General features: G+C 42.4%; 1 protein-coding gene across 3 annotated transcripts in view; it reads right to left on the bottom strand.

Annotated features, from left to right (window-relative positions):
- The window catches only part of CYB5R4 (cytochrome b5 reductase 4), a 544,645-nt gene that overhangs the window by 446,662 nt on the left and 78,813 nt on the right, over positions 1-19,170 (bottom strand). For all 3 annotated transcript variants that reach the window (XM_073675649.1, XM_073675652.1, XM_073675651.1), the window contains exon 4: positions 10,810-10,894. In XM_073675649.1, coding sequence (XP_073531750.1) covers positions 10,810-10,894 — 85 coding nt within the window. The remainder of the gene's footprint in view (positions 1-10,809; positions 10,895-19,170) is intronic.

Genomic DNA, 19,170 nt, shown 5'->3' with positions numbered 1-19,170 from the left:
ATTTTCATGACTATGAAAATTGTACATTCACACTGAAGGCATCAAAACTATGAATTAACACATGTGGAATTATATACTTAACAAAAAAGTGTGAAACAACTGAAAATATGTCTTATATTCTAGGTTCTTCAGAGTAGCCACCTTTTGCTTTGATGACTGCTTTGCACACTCTTGGCATTCTCTTGATGAGCTTCAAGAGGTAGTCACCGGAAATGGTTTTCACTTCACAGGTGTGCCCTGTCAGGTTTAATAAGTGGGATTTCTTGCCTTATAAATGGGGTTGGGACCATCAGTTGTGTTGTGCAGAAGTCTGGTGGATACACAGCTGATAGTCCTACTGAATAGACTGTTAGAATTTGTATTATGGCAAGAAAAAAGCAGCTAAGTAAAGAAAAACGAGTGGCCATCATTACTTTAATAAATGAAGCTCAGTCAGTGCGAAAAATTGGGAAAACTTTGAAAGTGTCCCCAAGTGCAGTTGCAAAAACCATCAAGCGCTACAAAGAAACTGGCTCACATGAGGACCTCCCCAGGAAAGGAAGACCAAGAGTCACCTCTGCTTCTGAGGATAAGTTTATCCGAGTCACCAGCCTCAGAAATCGCAGGTTAACAGCAGCTCAGATCAGGTCAGACCAGGTCAATGCCACACAGAGTTCTAGCAGCAGACACATCTCTACAACAACTGTTAAGAGGAGACTTTGTGCAGCAGGCCTTCATGGTAAAATAGCTGCTAGGAAACCACTGCTAAGGACAGGCAACAAGCAGAAGAGACTTGTTTGGGCTAAAGAACACAAGGAATGGACATTAGACCAGTGGAAATCTGTGCTTTGGTCTGATGAGTCCAAATTTGAGATCTTTGGTTCCAACCACCGTGTCTTTGTGCGACGCAGAAAAGTGAACGGATGGACTCTACATACCTGGTTCCCACCGTGAAGCATGGAGGAGGTGTGATGGTGTGGGGGTGCTTTGCTGGTGACACTATTGGGGATTTATTCAAAATTGAAGGCATACTGAACCAGCATGGCTACCACAGCATCTTGCAGCGGCATGCTATTCCATCCGGTTTGCGTTTAGTTGGACCATCATTTATTTTTCAACAGGACAATGACCCCAAACACACCTCCAGGCTGTGTAAGGGCTATTTGACTAAAAAAGAGAGTGATGGGGTGCTACGCCACATGACCTGGCCCCAATCGAGATGGTTTGGGGTGAGCTGGACCGCAGAGTGAAGGCAAAAGGGCCAACAAGTGCTAAGCATCTCTGGGAACTCCTTCAAGATTGTTGGAAGACCATTTCCGGTGACTACCTCTTGAAGCTCATCAAGAGAATGCCAAGAGTGTGCAAAGCAGTCATCAAAGCAAAAGGTGGCTACTTTGAAGAACCTAGAATATAAGACATATTTTCAGTTGTTTCACACTTTTTTGTTAAGTATATAATTTCACATGTGTTAATTCATAGTTTTGATGCCTTCAGTGTGGACGTACAATTTTCATAGGCATGAAAATACAGAAAAATCTTTAAATGAGAAGGTGTGTCCAAACTTTTGGTCTGTACGGTATGTTAAAGCACAAGGGAAACAGTGGAGACACAGCAGGGGACCAAATGACCTGACAAGGGTGCAGTGCTGGAATTGTGAGGAAGACGGACATTACACCAAACATTGTAAAAACTCAAGGAGGGAGACAGAGCAGACATACGGACCTTCCACCTCCTCTGCCTTCAGCCTAGGAGCCACTCCTCCCTGTTTAAAAATCAATGGCTCTGACCAGGGATATATAGAATATGTATCCCATGCAAAAAAAACGGAAAAAAAACGTTTCCCTGATACTTACAGAATAGAACATGATTTGAGAGCAGTTAATGATGTTACAGAGAGTGTGACTTCGACTGTTTCTAACACACACATTACTGGCACAGATCCCAGTGACCTCTAAATGTTTCACAGTAATTGACAAATGCATTTTTTTCTCTGTGTCGGTTACTGCACTGACTACTGAACAAAACAGATGTTGACAACTTTTCTCTGTGCCCCTTCACCCTGTCAGTACCTTTTCGCCTTCACACATGAAAGGAAGCAGTACTGCTGGACAGTCCTCCGACAAGGAGGAATGAACCCCCCTACCATTTATTCAACAGCAATGGCAGGGATCCTGGAGCAGTGGCAACCACCTCCTCCACAGATCGTACCATTACAGTACGTGGATGACCCTTTGCTCTGCAGCCCAGACCAGATGTCCTGCAAGGAAGCCACCGTTTCCTTGCTATGCTTCTAAGCAGAAAAAGGTTGCAAAGTCTCACGTGACTAATTACAATTCTGCAAACACAAAGTGACATTATTAGGCCACTGTATTGCTGAAGGTTCAAGGCACCTGACTAATGAGAGAAAAAAGGCAGTTCAAAATCTCTCTTTACCCAGGTCGCATCGACAGTTGTGTACCCTTTTAGGCTTGGTGTCCTATGGTAGGCCTTGGATAAGGTCTGCTTCTCCAAATGATGCAACCACTCTATGACTGTCTATCATCAGATCCCTTTGATCTCACTTGGGAAGTTATTGATTCATTTCATTTTCTCAAACTGCTCATTGTGTCAGCCCCGGCCTTAGGCATCCCAAACTACGATAAGATGATCAGCCATTTTCTTGTTTTGCACAGAACAAGGAGGTCATGCAACAGCAGTACTGACACAACAGCATGGTGACGGACAAAGACCAAAAGCTTACTACTCAGCACATTAGACCCAGTGATCAGAGGATCTCCCATGTGTGTCCGTGCTGTACGTGCTGCTGCACTGCTGCTAGGAAAGGCATGCGAGATCACATTGACTTTTCCTTTGACAATTTACGCCCCACATGACATCCATGCACATACTAGTGCAGGTTCAGCCAAAACCAATGTCTATGGACAGACATCTCAGACTTGAATGTGCTCTTCTGATTCCTGAGTATGTCATCCTCTCTATGGGGTTAAGGTCAGGCGAGTTTGCTGACCAAACAAGCACAGTGATACTGTTGTTTTTAAAGCAGATGTTGGTACTTTTTGCAGTGTGGACAGGTGCCAAGTCCTGCTGGAGAATGAAATTTCCATCTTCAAAAAGCTTGTCGGCAGAGGGAAGCAGGGCGTGCTCTAAAATTTCCTGGTAGACGGCTGCGCTGACTTTGGTCTTGATAAAACACAGTGGACCTACACCAGCAGATGACATGGCTCCCCAAACCATCACTGATTGTGGAAACTTCACACTAGACCTCAAGCAGCTTGGATTGTGTGCCTCTCCACTCTTCCTCCAGACTCTGGGATCTTGATTGCCAAATGAAAATTGGAACTCTGGGACCTTGTGGAGTGTGTCAATGACTGTCTTCCGGACAAGTCAAGCAGTCAGCAGTCTTTCCCATGATTGAGGAGCCTATTGAAACAGACTAAGGGACCTTTTTAAACATCAACAATCAAATAAACAGTTGAAGTACAGGTGCTTTTCACAAAATTAGAATATCATCAAAAAGTTAATTTTTTTCAGTTCTTCAATACAAAAAGTGAAACTCATATTATATAGAGTCATTACAAACAGAGTGATCTATTTCAAGTGTTTATTTCTGTTAATGTTGATGATTATGGCTTACAGCCAATGAAAACACAAAAGTCATTATCTCAGTAAATTAGAATACTTTATAACAACAGCTTGAAAAATGTTTTTAAAATGCGAAATGATGGCCTACTGAAATGTATGTTCAGTAAATTCACTCAATAATTGGTCGGGGCTCCTTTTGCATCAATTACTGCATCAATGCGGCGTGGCATGGAGGCGATCAGCCTGTGGCACTGCTGAAGTGTTATGGAAGCCCAGGTTGCTTTGATAGCAGCCATCAGCTCGTCTGCATTGTTGGGTCTGGGGTCTCTCATCTTCCTCTTGACAATACCCCATAGATTCTCCATGGGGTTAAGGTCAGGCAAGTTTGCTGGCCAATCAAGCACAGTGACTCTGTTGCTTTTAAACCAGATATTGGTACTTTTGGCAGTGTGGACAGGTGCCAAGTCCTGCTGGAGAATTAAATTCCCATCTCCAAAAAGCTTGTCGGCAGAAGGAAGCATGACTTGCTCTAAAATTTCCTGGTAGACAGCTGCGATGACTTTGGTCTTGATAAAACACAGTGGACCTACACCAGCAGACATGTCTCCCCAAACCATCACTGATTATGGAAACTTCATAGTAGACCTCAAGCAGCTTGGATTGTGTGCCTCTCCACTCTTCTTCCAGACTCTTGGACCTTGATTTCCAAATGAAATGCAAAATTTACTTTCATCTGAAAACTACACCACTTGGACCAATGAGCATCAGTCCAGGTCTTTTTCTCCTTGGCCCAGTTAAGATGCCTCTGGCGTTGTCTACTGGTCATGAGTGGCTTGACACAAGGAATGCGACACTTGTATCCCATGTCCTGGATAAGTCTGTGTGTAGTGGCTCTTGAAGCAATGACTCCAGCAGCAGTCCACTCCTTGTGAATCTCCCTCAAATTTTTGAATGGCCTTTTCTTAACAATCCTTTCATGGTTGCGGTTATCCCAGTTGCTTGTGCACCTATTTCTACCACACTTTTTCCTTCCACTTATCTTTCCATTAATATGCTTGGATACAGCATTCTGTGAACAGCCAGCTTCTTCAGCAATGACCTTTTGTGGCTTGCGCTCCGTGTGGAGTGTGTCAATGACTGCCTTCTGGACAACTGTCAAGTCAGCAGTCTTCCCCATGATTGTGGAGCCTACTGAAACAGACTAAGGGATCTTTTTAAACGTGTAGGAAAACCTTTGCAGGGGTTTTTTGTTAATTATTCAAATTTACTGAGATAATGACTTTTGTGTTTTCATTGGCTGTAAGCCATAATCATCATCATTAACACAAATAAACACTTGAAATAGATCACTCTGTTTGTAATGACTATATACAGTGGTGGCCAAAAGTATTGGCACCCCTCAAATTCTGTCAGATAATACTCAGTTTCTTCCTGAAAATGATTGCAATCACAAATTCTTTGGTATTATCATCTTCATTTAATGGCTTGCAAGGAAAAAACACAAAAGAGAATGAAGCAAAAATCAAATCATTGATCATTTCACACAAAACTCCAAAAATGGGCCAGACAAAAGTATTGGCACCCTCAGCCTAATACTTGGTTGCACAACCTTTAGCCAAAATAGCTGCAAACAACCGCTTCCGGTAACCATCAATGAGTTTCTTACAATGCTCTGCTGGAATTGTAGACCATTCTTCTTTGGCAAACTGCTCCATGTGACTGATATTTGAAGGGTGCCTTCTCTAAACTGCCATTTTGAGATCTCTCCACAGGTGTTCTATGGGATTCAGGTCTGGACTCATTGCTGGCCACCTCAGAAGTCTCCAGTGCTTTCTCTCAAACCATTTTATAGTGCTTTTGAAAGTGTGTTTTGGGTCATTGTCCAGCTGGAAGACCCATGACCTCTGAGGGAGACCCAGCTTTCTCACACTGGGCCCTACATTATGCTGCAAAATTTGTTGGTAGTCTTCAGACTTCATAATGCCAGGCACACGGTCAAGCAGTCCAGTGCCAGAGGCAGCAAAGCAACCCCAAAACATCAGGGAACCTCCGCCATGTTTGACTGTAGGGACCGTGTTCTTTTCTTTGAATGCCTCTTTTTTTTCCTGTACACTCTATGTTGATGCTTTTTGCCAAAAAGCTCTACTTTTGTCTCATCTGACCAGAGAACATTCTTGCAAAACGTTTTAGGCTTTCTCAGGTAAGTTTTGGCAAACTACAGCCTGGCTTTTTTATGTCTCGGGGTAAGAAGTGGGGTCTTCCTGGGTATCCTACCATACAGTCCCTTTTCATTCAGACGCCGACGGATAGTACGGGTTGACACTGTTGTACCCTCGGACTGCAGGGCAGCTTGAACTTGTTTGGATGTTAGTCGAGGTTCTTTATCCATCATCCGCACAATCTTGCATTGAAATCTCTCGTCAATTTTTCTTTTCCGTCCACATCTAGGGAGGTTAGCCACAGTGCCATGGGCTTTAAACTTCTTGATGACACTGCGCACGGAAGACACAGGAACATTCAGGTCTTTGGAGATGGACTTGTAGCCTTGAGATTGCTCATGCTTCCTCACAATTTGGTTTCTCAAGTCCTCAGACAGTTCTTTGGTCTTCTTTCTTTTCTCCATGCTCAATGTGGTACACACAAGGACACAGGACAGAGGTTGAGTCAACTTTAATCCATGTTAACTGGCTGCAAGTGTGATTTAGTTATTGCCAACACCTGTTAGGTGCCACAGGTAAGTTACAGGTGCTGTTAATTACACGAATTAGAGAAGCATCACATGATTTTTCAAACAGTGCCAATACTTTTGTCCACCCCTTTTTTAGGTTTGGTGTGGAATTATATCCAATTTGGCTTTAGGACAATTCTTTTTGTGTTTTTTCATTGAAGACAAATTAAATGAAGATAATAATACCAAAGAATTTGTGATTGCAATCATTTTCAGGAAAAAACTGAGTATTATCTGACAGAATTGCAGGGGTGCCAATACTTTTGGCCACCACTGTATAATATATGAGTTTCACTTTTTGTATTGAAGAACTGAAATAAATTAACTTTTTGATGATATTCTAATGTAGTGAGAAGCACCTGTATATACATCATCAGTCGTGAAGGGTTAAAGGAGTCTTGCAACATGACTAGTTAAGTTAGCGAACCCAAGCAGCCATCTACAGAAAGCTGTTTAAGCATACTTGCCATTCATGTGTATAGCAGGGTGTGGCTGATTGATAGGTGTCAGGCTTGACTAATATCCCAAAACTGCATTAGGAGTTATCCATTCAACTAGCCAAATCCTGCTCTACAATAATGAAGAGCATGTACACCATAATGCACCTACATCATTTGGCTGAGCTTTCTTCACATCTGTAAAAGGCAACTGTTAATTAGAACTGAATTCTTCCTCTAAATTTGCAAACCTGGAACCATGAGACTTATGTCTGCTAGTGCAGTGTCTTATATCAAGTGGTCGCTTTGCCTGTGCGCAGACAGGCTCACACAATATGATCAAAATATTTGCCAAGAACCTCAAATTATAAATATAGTCTATATAGCATTAATGCAATTAAATGACGATTTTTGGTACTCAATGTAAAACCTCTTTCTCGTGGTCTTCATTTGGAGACACAGAAACCATGGGTGTCTGCTGCCACCTGGAGGCTGACTGTAACAAAATATTTTAACAAAAAAATTTGGCTTCTCCCCTGCAAAATATACTTTACCTGCTAACACCAGATCTCCTCATTTATAGAGAAATCCAGAGAAGCAAAAAAACTAAAGCATGAAGAAACGAAAGAAAAAGTGACCATCCTGAGGGAAAAAAACAACTTGGGCAACCAAGGGTGGGTGCTGTGTCTCTAAATGAAAACTACGAGACAGACATTTTACGGTGAGTACCAAAAGTCTTCATTTTTGGTCGCTTCATTGGGTGACACAGGAGCCATAGAATGTCCTAAAGCTGTCCATCGGGTGGCAATTACCGAATACAGCAAGCAATGACTGCCTTAGAGGCAGCCAGGTCTTTGCACGAGCCTTTTGGAATCAAATAAGGAATCTGAACAACCAAAATGGAGCGGTGGCTGACAAGTAATACCGCACACCACTAACAACTTCCAGGTTGTGCAAAGCGCTCTCAATAGCATGACATGGCTAAGGGAAGGAGAAAGGAAAGAATGTCCTTGTTAGGCTGTGTGCCCATGATGCGGAATTAATGCGTTTCCGCGACGGCATTTCCGCCGCGGAAAAGCATTAAAATCGCTTGTTAACATGTCTGCCATGTTTCCCAATGATAATCCACATGTGCTGTGCACATGCTGCAGAAATTTCCGCTGCAGATTATCATTGCGGAAAAATCCGCAGCACAACCATTTATTGTGCGATTTTGCGGCGAAATCACCGCCATTGACTTGCATTGAACCGCATAACTTCCGCATGTATACATGCGGATGTTATGTGGTTCAATGCGCGGATGGTACCAGGGTCTGGAAAAGAGGAGACTCTCCTTCAACCCGGGTACCATGGTACTTGCAACTTAAAAAAGAATTATAAAGTAAAAAATAAAAAAAAATATTCATATACACCTCTCCGGCGGCCCCCGGTCTGCTCCAGGCGGCGTCCACGGCGGGCCGCCGAGGAGAGAGGACGCCGCCTGGAACAGACCAGGGGCCGCCGGAGAGGTGTGTATGAATTTTTTTTTTTTTTTTTTAAACTATAGGTGCAGAATTTTAAGCAGAAATCTCGGTCACACAATATAAATACATGCCAGTTGCATGGATTTATATTGTGTGACCAACTTCTCAAGCCCGTTTCCAAGTGATGCTCAAAATCGCTTGGAAAAGAGCTTGAAAAAATGCATGCATAAACGCATGTAAAAACGCTTAAAAAACGCTTCTCCCTGGCAGAAAAACGCATGTAAAATCGGCATGCGTTTTTTCTGCCAGGGAGAGGAAAAAACGCTCAGGAAATTTCTGCTTAAAATGTGCATCGTGGGCACATACCCTTAAGGTGGAAAGATGAGACCAAAGCAGAGAAAAGACGGAACACACCTACTGTATCCTCACCCATCCATTGTAGAATGTGAGCCCTCGCAGGCATTGTCCTCTCTCCTCCTGTACCAGTTGCTGACTCGTTTTGTTAAGATTATTTTAAGTGTTTTTTGCTATGTATACCCCCTTTTTCACATGTAAAGTGCCATGGAATAAATGGCGCTATAATAATAAAAAATAATAATAATAACCAGCTGCAAAACCACCTTGTCTAAGTGCAGTATGAAGTAAGGAGTGAGACAGGAGAGGCAGCCAGGTACGAATCCCACCTGCTGGAGGAAATAGCTAAAAGAAGAGTCAACTTACAGGAGAGACAGAACGGCAAAATGTCTCTTATTGGCTCAAAGGGTAGGGGCTGATGCATCTCAATAATGAGCCAAGAATAAAGAAGTGGCTGATTAGGCAGCCTAACATATGCTACTTCCTTGAGAAAAGTCTTGAACTATGGCTTAGGAGCCAGAACTATCTGAAATAGAATAGCCAGAGAGGACACCTGACACTTTAGGGAGCTAAGCGCCAGTCTCAACACCAGACCAGACTACAAAAAAGAAATCAGCACTGGCAAGGAGAAGGACACTGGACCAATGAAAGTAGTGCGATAGTAGATACACAATGAGGAAGGCATAATTGCCTAATCATAGTCATAGAAAATCTGCGACTCAATGGTCCACTCCGGCTATTTGAATCACTGAGATCAACTGTACTCTGTCTTCTGCTATGGCTGATCGTCTCTGATGGTTGATATATGCCACCACAGTGGCATTGTTGGACTGAATCTGGATGGGTAAACCTGAGAGCAGGTGATGCCAAATGAGAAAGTGACAAGCGGATGGCTCTGAGTTGCAGTACATTGATAAGGAGAATCTTCTCCAGTCTCTTCCATGAGCCTTGAACAGAGAACAGAGAAATGATGAAAGACCGCTCCTCATTCAAAGAGACTGGCATCTGTCATCAGAACCTGCCACTGAGTAGGGAGGAAGGAGCGACCCTGATATAACAGGTACAACGTTAACCACCATCCAAGAGACTGATGGTGAGATGGTAGGCGAACGAGTACAGGCTGAACAGTGCAAGCTGTACTCTCAATCACTTCCTGGCGTGAAACAGAGTGCACATTCACACTCTGTTATCCCTCCTAATGATCATCTGAGATCTAAAACACAAAAAGAGTGAAGGTTAGGAGCTAACCTTATATCCCAAGGCTAAGACCAGTCCGAGGATCAGACCAATGTCTGTCTCAAACTACACTAAGCTAAATTGAACCTCTTGGCAGCGGCAAGTGTGCAATGAACATCCTATTTACCATGTTTGATTAAACTTTAGCTTCTGCATAAGAGGTAGCTATTAGAACAATAAAGGTGTGATTTTTTTTTAAAAGGGGTATATCCCATAAAGGGCTATGCTCCAAATTCATTAAGACTGGTGTTTCGCATGCCAGTATTAATGAAGGGACTGCTGGAGTAAGATCCGCCTAATTATATTTAAGAGCCACAGGCCACATAATGGATTAAGCACAGCTTACAATTGGCGTGCGACAGTTAGGGACTGGAGTACATTTCTGGCATAATTTATTCCACTAACATTTTCCAACTTCAAGTATCGCTAAAATTTGTGACATTTCAAAGTGTTTGAAGCCAAAATTCTTGATGAAACGGCCTCTAAGTGTTTAGTTTATACTGTCAGTTTGGGCTGACAGACTGCCTTTAAGCTATTTTGCAGCAGGGTGTAATATGTAAAGCTAACGTAACAGCCACATACAGGGTTGGGAAGTGATTGGAGTTAAAAGTGTTTTTTGTCAGCCACTTACAGTGTCAGACACTAGTATTCTGGTACAACATGTCTGACAGAGTACGGTAATAGAAAATGAGGACTGATACTGTTAGGTGCCGGTCATCCAGTGTCTGCACCCATAGTGACCGCACCCACTAGTTGAGTTAGTTCGGCCCAGGAGTATGCATATCACATATCTGACTGCCGTTCCTGGGGCAGAGAACTGCGAATACCCGCACCACACAGTGCATGCGCTGGGAGGATTCACAAGTCTGCAGTCACACAGAATGACAGTAGACTTTTTCATTTTAGACCGCCGGACAATCCCTTTAATTTGTTGAAATTGAATTTTGAGGATATAGATTATTACATTAACCACAGAATAAAATCATATAGTTTTTAATTTTGTAAGTAGATTGTATAGCTCAGCTCTTACCTTTCAGTAATGAAGCATGTTTCACAGCCATCCTCCCGATTAGACATTCTTTCAGCATTGACTCATAGTTAACCCAACGATGAACCTAAGAATAAAAATAATTATACATAATGAAGCATAAAATGAAAAACACAAGGCCGTAACCGGGTTGCAGTTGCACCCAGGCTCTGAAGTCTTAGGGTGCCCAAAAGGTCCTTTGGCTAATATAAGACCAATGCTATTAAAGACCTGTGATAGTAGATAGTGTTGGAGATTCTGCATTGGGTTCAATACTTACGCCACTGAACAGATACACTATATATTAATTTTGTTACAGAAAATGAACATGATCAGTGGGTAGTGCAGCTGATCAGTGGAGGAGAAAATAGAAGAATATAGTCTAATGTCTCAATATATTCAGTTATTTTGAAAGCATACGTTTCAAAGAGCTATTTTTCCTGCTTTCTATCTTATAAAGGAATTTTTAGAAACTGCTCTAGAAGAGCAGCTAGATTGTTGGAATTAATGGGTATGATCACATTTACAACCATAAGGCTATGTGCACACGATGCAGAAATGAAGCAGAAAATTTCTGCATCATTTCTGCATCTCCCTGGCAGAAAAAACGCATGCAGATTGTGCATGCGTTTTTCCTGCAGAATACATGCGGATCCACATGCAGATTCACATGCTTTTCCGCATGCAGATTGACAAGCGCTTTCCAGGCGATTTTAGCATCACCTGGAAAGTGCTTGACAACTAGGTCACACTGTATAAATCCATGCAAACAGCATGGATTTATATAGTGTGACCCGAGAGAGTGTATATACTTACCTCCGATGGCCCGCGCTGTCCTGCTCACTCCGTTCTCCCGGCAACTTTGAATTGAAACACCTGCCGACGTCAGCGTCACGTGACCCGTCACATGACTCTGACGTCACCGCAGGTCCTACAACTCACTGCAAGTGCCGGGAAGCAAGCAGGAGCGGTGCGCGGGCCGACAGATGGTAAGTATATATATATTTTTTATTTTATTCTTGTTTTACAGCTTTTTTAATGGTACCTGGGTGTGGATGAGACTCTCCTCTCCTCCACACTCGGGTACCATCCGCATATTAGAACGCGCCAATAGCGCAAGTACAGATGCAGTCTTGCGGAATTGGCGCGTTCTAATGCAAGTCAATGGCGGCGAAAACGCCGCGTTTCCGCAAAATTAAATGACATGCTGCGGATTTTTGAGCGCAGCGTTTCCGCTGCGGAAAAATCCGCATCATGGGCACAGCACATGCGGATTTCAATTGGGGAACATTGCTTCCCTTCTACCATGCGTTTTTCATGCGTTTCCGCGGCGTTTCCGCAACTGCAAAAACGCCGCGGAAACGCATGAAATACGCATCGTGTGAACTCAGCCTTACAAACAAAGAAAAAAACAAGTTTTCAAATACTTTTAAATAAAAAATCTCCTTCCATTTGGGGTTTGCAGCTCCTATGTAGATCAATATATCTCCACTTCAAAAAGAAAAAATACAAACGCCACTGTATTTTGCACCCAAGAAGGTGTCCATGTCCATTAATGAATGGTGCTCTTGATTCTTTGCTGGCTCCAAATTAAAAAGTCTGAAATTTAGAATATCCAGCACTCCATTAAATAACCTTCTTTATTAAAACAAGTTATAATAAGCAAATGTCATTTCAAACGTTATCGCCTTTAGTCATAGACAAACAGATATATGCCTCCATGGTTACAGACTACAAACAACCCTAAGTAGCCAGATTCTGCAGCTATATTTAATTCCATCAGTCCTCTATTTTCTGCTTACACACACATGGCAAGTTAGCAGAACATAGGGGGCACATTGAATGCACCCAGACCAGAATAATTGTATTGCTATATACAGTTAGGTCCATAGATATTTGGACAGAGACAACATTTTTCTAATTTTGGTTCTAGACATTACCACAATGAATTTTAAGCAAAACAATTCAGATGCAGTTGAAGTTCAGACTTTCAGCTTTCATTTGAGGGTATCCACATTAAAAGTGGATGAAGGGTTTAGGAGTTTCAGCTCCTTAACATGTGCCACCCTGTTTTTAAAGGGACCAAAAGTAATTGGACAATTGACTCCAAGGCTATTTCATGGACAGGTGTGGGCAATCCCTTCGTTATGTCATTCTCAATTAAGCAGATAAAAGGCCTGGAGTTGATTTGAGGTGTGGTGCTTGCATTTGGAAGGTTTTCCTGTGAAGTAAACATGTGGTCAAAGGAGCTCTCCATGCAGGTGAAACAAGCCATCCTTAAGGTGCAAAAAACAGAAAAAAAAACAATCCGAGAAATTGCTACAATATTAGGAGTGGCAAAATCTACAGTTTGGTGCATCCTGAGAAAGAAAGAAAGCACTGGTGAACTCATCAATGCAAAAAGACCTGGGCGCCCACGGAAGACAACAGTGGTGGATGATCACAGAATAATCTCCATGGTGAAGAGAAACCCCTTCACAACAGTCAACCAAGTGAACAACACTCTCCAGGAGGTAGGCGTATCAATATCCAAATCTACCATAAAGAGAAGACTGCATGAAAGTAAATACAGAGGGTTCACTGCACAGTGCAAGCAACTCATACGCATCAAGAATAAAAAGGCTAGACTGGACTTTGCTAAAAAAACATCTAAAAAAGCCAGCACAGTTCTGGAAGAACATTCTTTGGAAAGATGAAACCAAGATCAACCTCTACCAGAATGATGGAAAGAGAAAAGTATGGCGAAGGCGTTGTACAGCTCATGATCCAAAGCATACCACATCATCTGTAAAACACGGCGGAGGCAGAGTGATGGCTTGGGCATGCATGGCTGCCAGTGGCACTGGGTCACTAGTGTTTATCGATGATGTGACACAGGACAGAAGCAGCCGAATGAATTCTGATGTATTCAGAGCCATACTGTGTGCTCAGATCCAGCCAAATGCAGCCAAACTGATTGGTCGTCGTTTCAAACTACAGATGGACAATGACCCAAAACATAAAGCCAAAGCAACCCAGGAGTTTATTAAAGCAAAGAAGTGGAATATTCTTGAATGGCCAAGTCAGTCACTTGATCTCAACCCAATTGAGCATGCATTTCACTTGTTAAAGACTAAACTTCAGACAGAAAAGGCCCACAAACAAACAGCAACTGAAAACCACCGCAGTGAAGGCCTGGCAGAGCATCAAAAAGGAGGAAACACAGCATCTGGTGATGTCCATGAGTTCAAGACTTCAGGCAGTCATTGCCAACAAAGAGTTTTAAACCAAGTACTAGAAATGAACATTTTATTTACAATTATTTAATCTGTCCAATTACTTTTGGTCCCTTTAAAAACAGGGTGGCACATGTTAAGGAGCTGAAACTCTTAAACCCTTCATCCAATTTTAATGTGGATACCCTCAAATGAAAGCTGAAAGTCTGAACTTCAACTGCATCTGAATTGTTTTGTTTAAAATTCATTGTGGTAATGTCTAGAACCAAAATTAGAAAAATGTTGTCTCTGTCCAAATATATATGGACCTAACTGTATACATTAAATGGAAATATAGTTGGGAGTACAGAACAGGAGAATGACTTGGGAATTCTGGTTACAAGTAAGACAAGCAGTACTCAATGTCAGGCAGCAGCTGTAAAAGCAAACACGATTTTAGGGCATATAAAAAGAGATAAAATCTTGTGATTCCAATGTATTATTACTCCTCTATACAAATCATTGGTAAGGCCACATCTTGAATACGGAATCCAGTTTTGGGCTCCACATTTAAAAAGGACATCGGGAAGTTAGAGTCAGTTCAAAGGCGGGAAACTAGATCATTACAAGGGATGGAAGGCCTCCCATATGGTGAGCGGTTGGAAAAGTTGAATTTGTTTAGCTTAGAAAAAAAGAGGTCTCAGAGATCTAATTTATATGTATAAATACTGTACATATGTGGTCAATACAAAAAACTAGCACATGACTTCCAAAAATCTAACAAAGTACCAGGGGGCATTCACTATTTGTGGAAGAAAGGCGATTCCAGCAGTTAAATAGGAAAGGATTCTTTACAGTTAGAGCAGTAAATCCTGTGAAATGTCCTACTGCAAAATTTAGTAATGGCAAATACTATATCATTTGAGAAAGGTTGAAATTATCAACCGGTGTCTTTTTTCAACCTATATAACTATATAGCAATGTAACTATGAATACAAAGCAAAAGTCCCCATACACATTAGAGAAAATTGTACTAAACCGTGTAATTTGTCTGTACCAGTCAAATATCCTATACTTAACCCCCTTACGACGTGGTACGTAATAGTACGCACCATTTCATAACCCCAGGTTCAGCGCGGGCTCCGGCACTGAGGCTACACTAAACCAAGCACATGTCAACTGATTTGTACAGCTGACATGTGCCCGTAACAGCCGTGGGTGGAATTGCGATCTACCCACAGCTGTTAACTAATTAAATGCTGCTGTCAATCTCTGACAGCGGCATTTAACAGCGCCGTGCCGGAAGCGCGTCACTTACCCAGCCCATCAGTAACCCCGTCACATGATTGCGGATCACCGATGGGTTGGCATGACAACCCAGGGTCTGCTGGAGACCCCTGTGGTTGTCATGTCCAGATTGCTATAAGCGCCACCCAGTGGTCGGCGCAGGGGGGGGGGGACACAGACAGCTTGGGGGCCCTGTGCAAGACATGTGTTTGGGCACCCCTCCTTTTATGGCGACCAAGCTGATCAGGAACCGGGGCAGTCAGCTGACTTTGGTGTCCCCACCATTGTACGTGACGTCCCTGCCCCCAGTCATGGGCACGCCAAGTTCAGCTACTGGCCGCAAATTGGAGTGCAGTGCAGGGAGCGGGCAGATCCCCTGCGCTGCAATATATTTCAGCAGAATGTGTGTCTGAGGATGCTCATCTAGCTGAAATATTTGCTGGTGTCAGCGGGCCCCACTCCACCTTGATGCAGGTGCACTGGCAATTTTTGTTATAGCATAGAAGATATCTTTAAAATATACCTTTTATTAATACTTAATTAAAATATAAATTTTCCAAAACCAATACAAAGGTGGGTGGGCTAACAACTGCTAACCCCCCACCAACTCCAATACCATCAGAGTATGACACAGTATATAGTCTTAAAGACCTCAAATTATCTGGGTCCACTAAATATTAAGCAACATAAAACATACATCCATTACCTCTCACCATTAGAACAATTAAAAATTACAAGGTGCTAAAGTGCATAATACCCCAACATTCAAAGAAGAAGAAAGACATGTATAGATTTCACCCGTTTATGCCTGAAGGGGAGTCCAACGTCAAGGGGTACAAATATGTAGAAATCGACAGGATATATTCCTTACTACCCTGTGTGGTTCTGCCCTCCACTTTCATCCCTCCTGACGAGTTTCTTTCTCCGTGAACTACTTAGTGACCAGACCAAATTTTTGAAAACTGATCAGTGTCAATTTATATGGTAACTAGCTGTACTAGCCGGCTTCACCCGGGTTAATAACTGCTGTTAGCAAAATAGAATGTGTTAACAAAAATGTATTCTCCACACAAAAACTACAAAACAAATAGAAAGTTCATTGGCTCTTGAGGAAGAAGTTCTTGTTCTCTTGTCTGCAAGCCTCGCTTCCCTCTCCTCAGAAAGTTCATTGGCCCTTGAGGAAGCAGCTCCTGTTTTCATGTCTGCAAGCCTCGCTTCCCTCTCCTCAGAAAGTTCATTGGTCCTTGAGGAAGCAGCTCTTATTTTCATGTCTGCAAGCCTCGCTTCCCTCTCCTCAGAAAGTTCATTGGCTCTTGAGGAAGCAGCTCTTGTTCTCTTGTCTGCAAGCCTCGCTTCCCTGTCCTCAGAAAGTTCATTGGCTCTTGAGGAAGCAGCTCTTGTTTTCATGTCTGCAAGCCTCGCTTCCCTCTCCTCAGAAAGTTCATTGGCCCTTGAGGAAGCAGCTCTTTTTTTTCTTGTCTGCAAGCCTCGCTTCTCTCTGCTCAGAAAGTTCATTGGCTCTTGAGGAAGCAGCTGCTGTTCTCATGTGTGTCAGCCTTGTTTCTCGGTCTTCTCATTTCTCATTGGCCCGTAATGCAGCTTTTCTTTTCGCATCAGCTGACATTCGTGCCATGAAATTCCTTTTCTTATGAGGCATTATTGTGGTAAAAATAGTCTGTAACTGGCAGTTTCTATATCCTCTCACATAGAAGTAATGTGACTGACATCAGCCTTTCCACCAACACACCCTAACTGACATCTTATTACCTTACACAAGCTTTGTTATACTGAGAATGTCCTTTGTTGCCTATATTAACCAATCACAGCTCAGATTAATTAACTGTAGCAAAATAGAAGCTGAGCTGTGATTGGTTGCTATTGGCAGCCTGATAAATCTTTGTGAGATGAGTTTTGTGTGTGCTGAGGGTGGTATATGTGTTCAAGCATGTGGTAGTGTGTGGCGCATTTTGTGTGTGTGTGTTCAGATCCCTGTGTGTGGTGAGTATGAGTATCCCATGTCGGGGCCCCACCTTAGCAACTGTACGGTATATACTCTTTGGCGTCATCGCTCTCATTCTTTAATTCTCCCTTGTTCACATGTGGCAGCTGTCAATTTGCTTCCAACACTTTTCCTTTCACTTTTTCCCCATTATGTAGATAGGGGCAAAATTGTTTGGTGAATTGGAATGCGTGGGGTTAAAATTTTGCCTCACAACATAGCCTATGACGCTCTCGGGGTCCAGACGTGTGACTGTGCAAAATTTTGTAGCTGTAGCTGCGACGGTGCAGATGCCAATCCCGGACATACACACATACATACATACATACATACACACACAGCTTTATATATTAGATAACTCTGGAAGAATTCAACAGATCCCAGTGATTCTGAAACAGTTTTTTTCAGGACACATTGTACTTTATGTTAGTGGTAAATTTAGGTCCATATTTTTTGCGTTTATTTGTGAAATATTTGGAATTTGAGAAAATTTTGAAAATTTTGCAATTTTCAAACTTTCAATCTTTATATCCTTAAACCAGTTAGTCATGCTGTACAAAACAATTAGGCATGTGCACGTGCGGATATTAAGCGATTCAATGTGCGGATGGTACCCGGGTCTGGAGAAGAGGAGACTCTCATCCAGACTCTGGTACCATAGAACCTGTTAAAAAAAAGAATTTAAAATAAAAAATAAAGATTATACTTACCTTCTGATGGCCCCCGGTCTTTTCTCCGCTGCGTCCGGTCTCTTGCACGGCTCGCAATGGTCTAAAAGGACCTTCCATGACGTCATTTAGTCATGTGACAGGTCACGTGACCGCTGACGTCGGCAGTCGCGTGACCTGTCACATGACTAAATGACGTCATGAAAGGTCCTTTCAGACCACCGCGAGCCGTACAAGAGACCGGACGCAGCGGAGAAAAGACCGAGGGCCATCAGAAGGTAAGTATAATGATGGGTTTTTTTTGTTTTTTTTAAACATTTTTATTCTTTTTTTTAACTATTAACTTGGTCACACTTTATAAATCCATGCCGGTTGCATGGCTTTATATAGTGTGACCAAGTTGTCAAGCACTTTTCCAAGTGATGCTAAAATTGCTTGGAAAAGCGCTTGATAACTCGCCTGCAGAAATGCATGCAAAAACGCTTGACAAACGCTTCTACCTGGCAGGAAAAACACATGTAATATCCGCATGCGTTTTTCCTGCCAGGGAGATGCGGAAAAAATCTGCAGCATTTCTGCATCGTGGGCACTTAGCCTTAAGAAATAACATTTCCCATACGTTTACTTTACATCTGCACCATTTTTCAAACATCATTTTATTTTGTTAGGAAGTTAAAAGGGTTAAAAGTTCAGCAGCAATTTCTAATAGTTTCAAGAAATTCTCAAAAAAGGTTTCTTTAGTGACCTATTCAGATTTAAATGGACTTTAAGCGGCCTATACACTGTGTGCCGAATTATTAGGCAAATGAGTATTTTGATCACATGATACTTTTTATACATGTTGTCCTACTCCAAGCTGCATAGGCTTGAGAGCCAACTACCAATTAAGTAAATCTGGTGATGTGCATCTCTGTAATGAGGAGGGGTGTTGTCTAATGACATCAACACCCTATATAAGGTGTGCTTAATTATTAGGCAACTTTCTTTCCTTTGGCAAAATGGGTCAGAAGAGAGATTTGACGGGCTCTGAAAAGTCCAAAATTGTGAGATGTCTTGCAGAGGGATGCAGCAGTCTTGAAATTTCCAAACTTTTGAAGCGTGATCACCGAACAATCAAGCGTTTCATGGCAAATAGCCAACAGGGTCGCAAGAAGCGTGTTGGCCAAAAAAGGCGCAAAATAACTGCCCATGAATTGAGGAAAATCATGCGTGAAGC

The sequence above is a fragment of the Phyllobates terribilis genome, unplaced genomic scaffold, assembly GCF_046119375.1.
Source record: "Phyllobates terribilis strain yellow unplaced genomic scaffold, ASM4611937v1 Scaffold_3__8_contigs__length_932513732, whole genome shotgun sequence".
NCBI lineage: Eukaryota > Metazoa > Chordata > Amphibia > Anura > Dendrobatidae > Phyllobates > Phyllobates terribilis.
The sequence above is the reverse complement of the archived record's forward strand: the minus strand, read 5'-3'. Positions and strand labels throughout refer to the sequence as shown.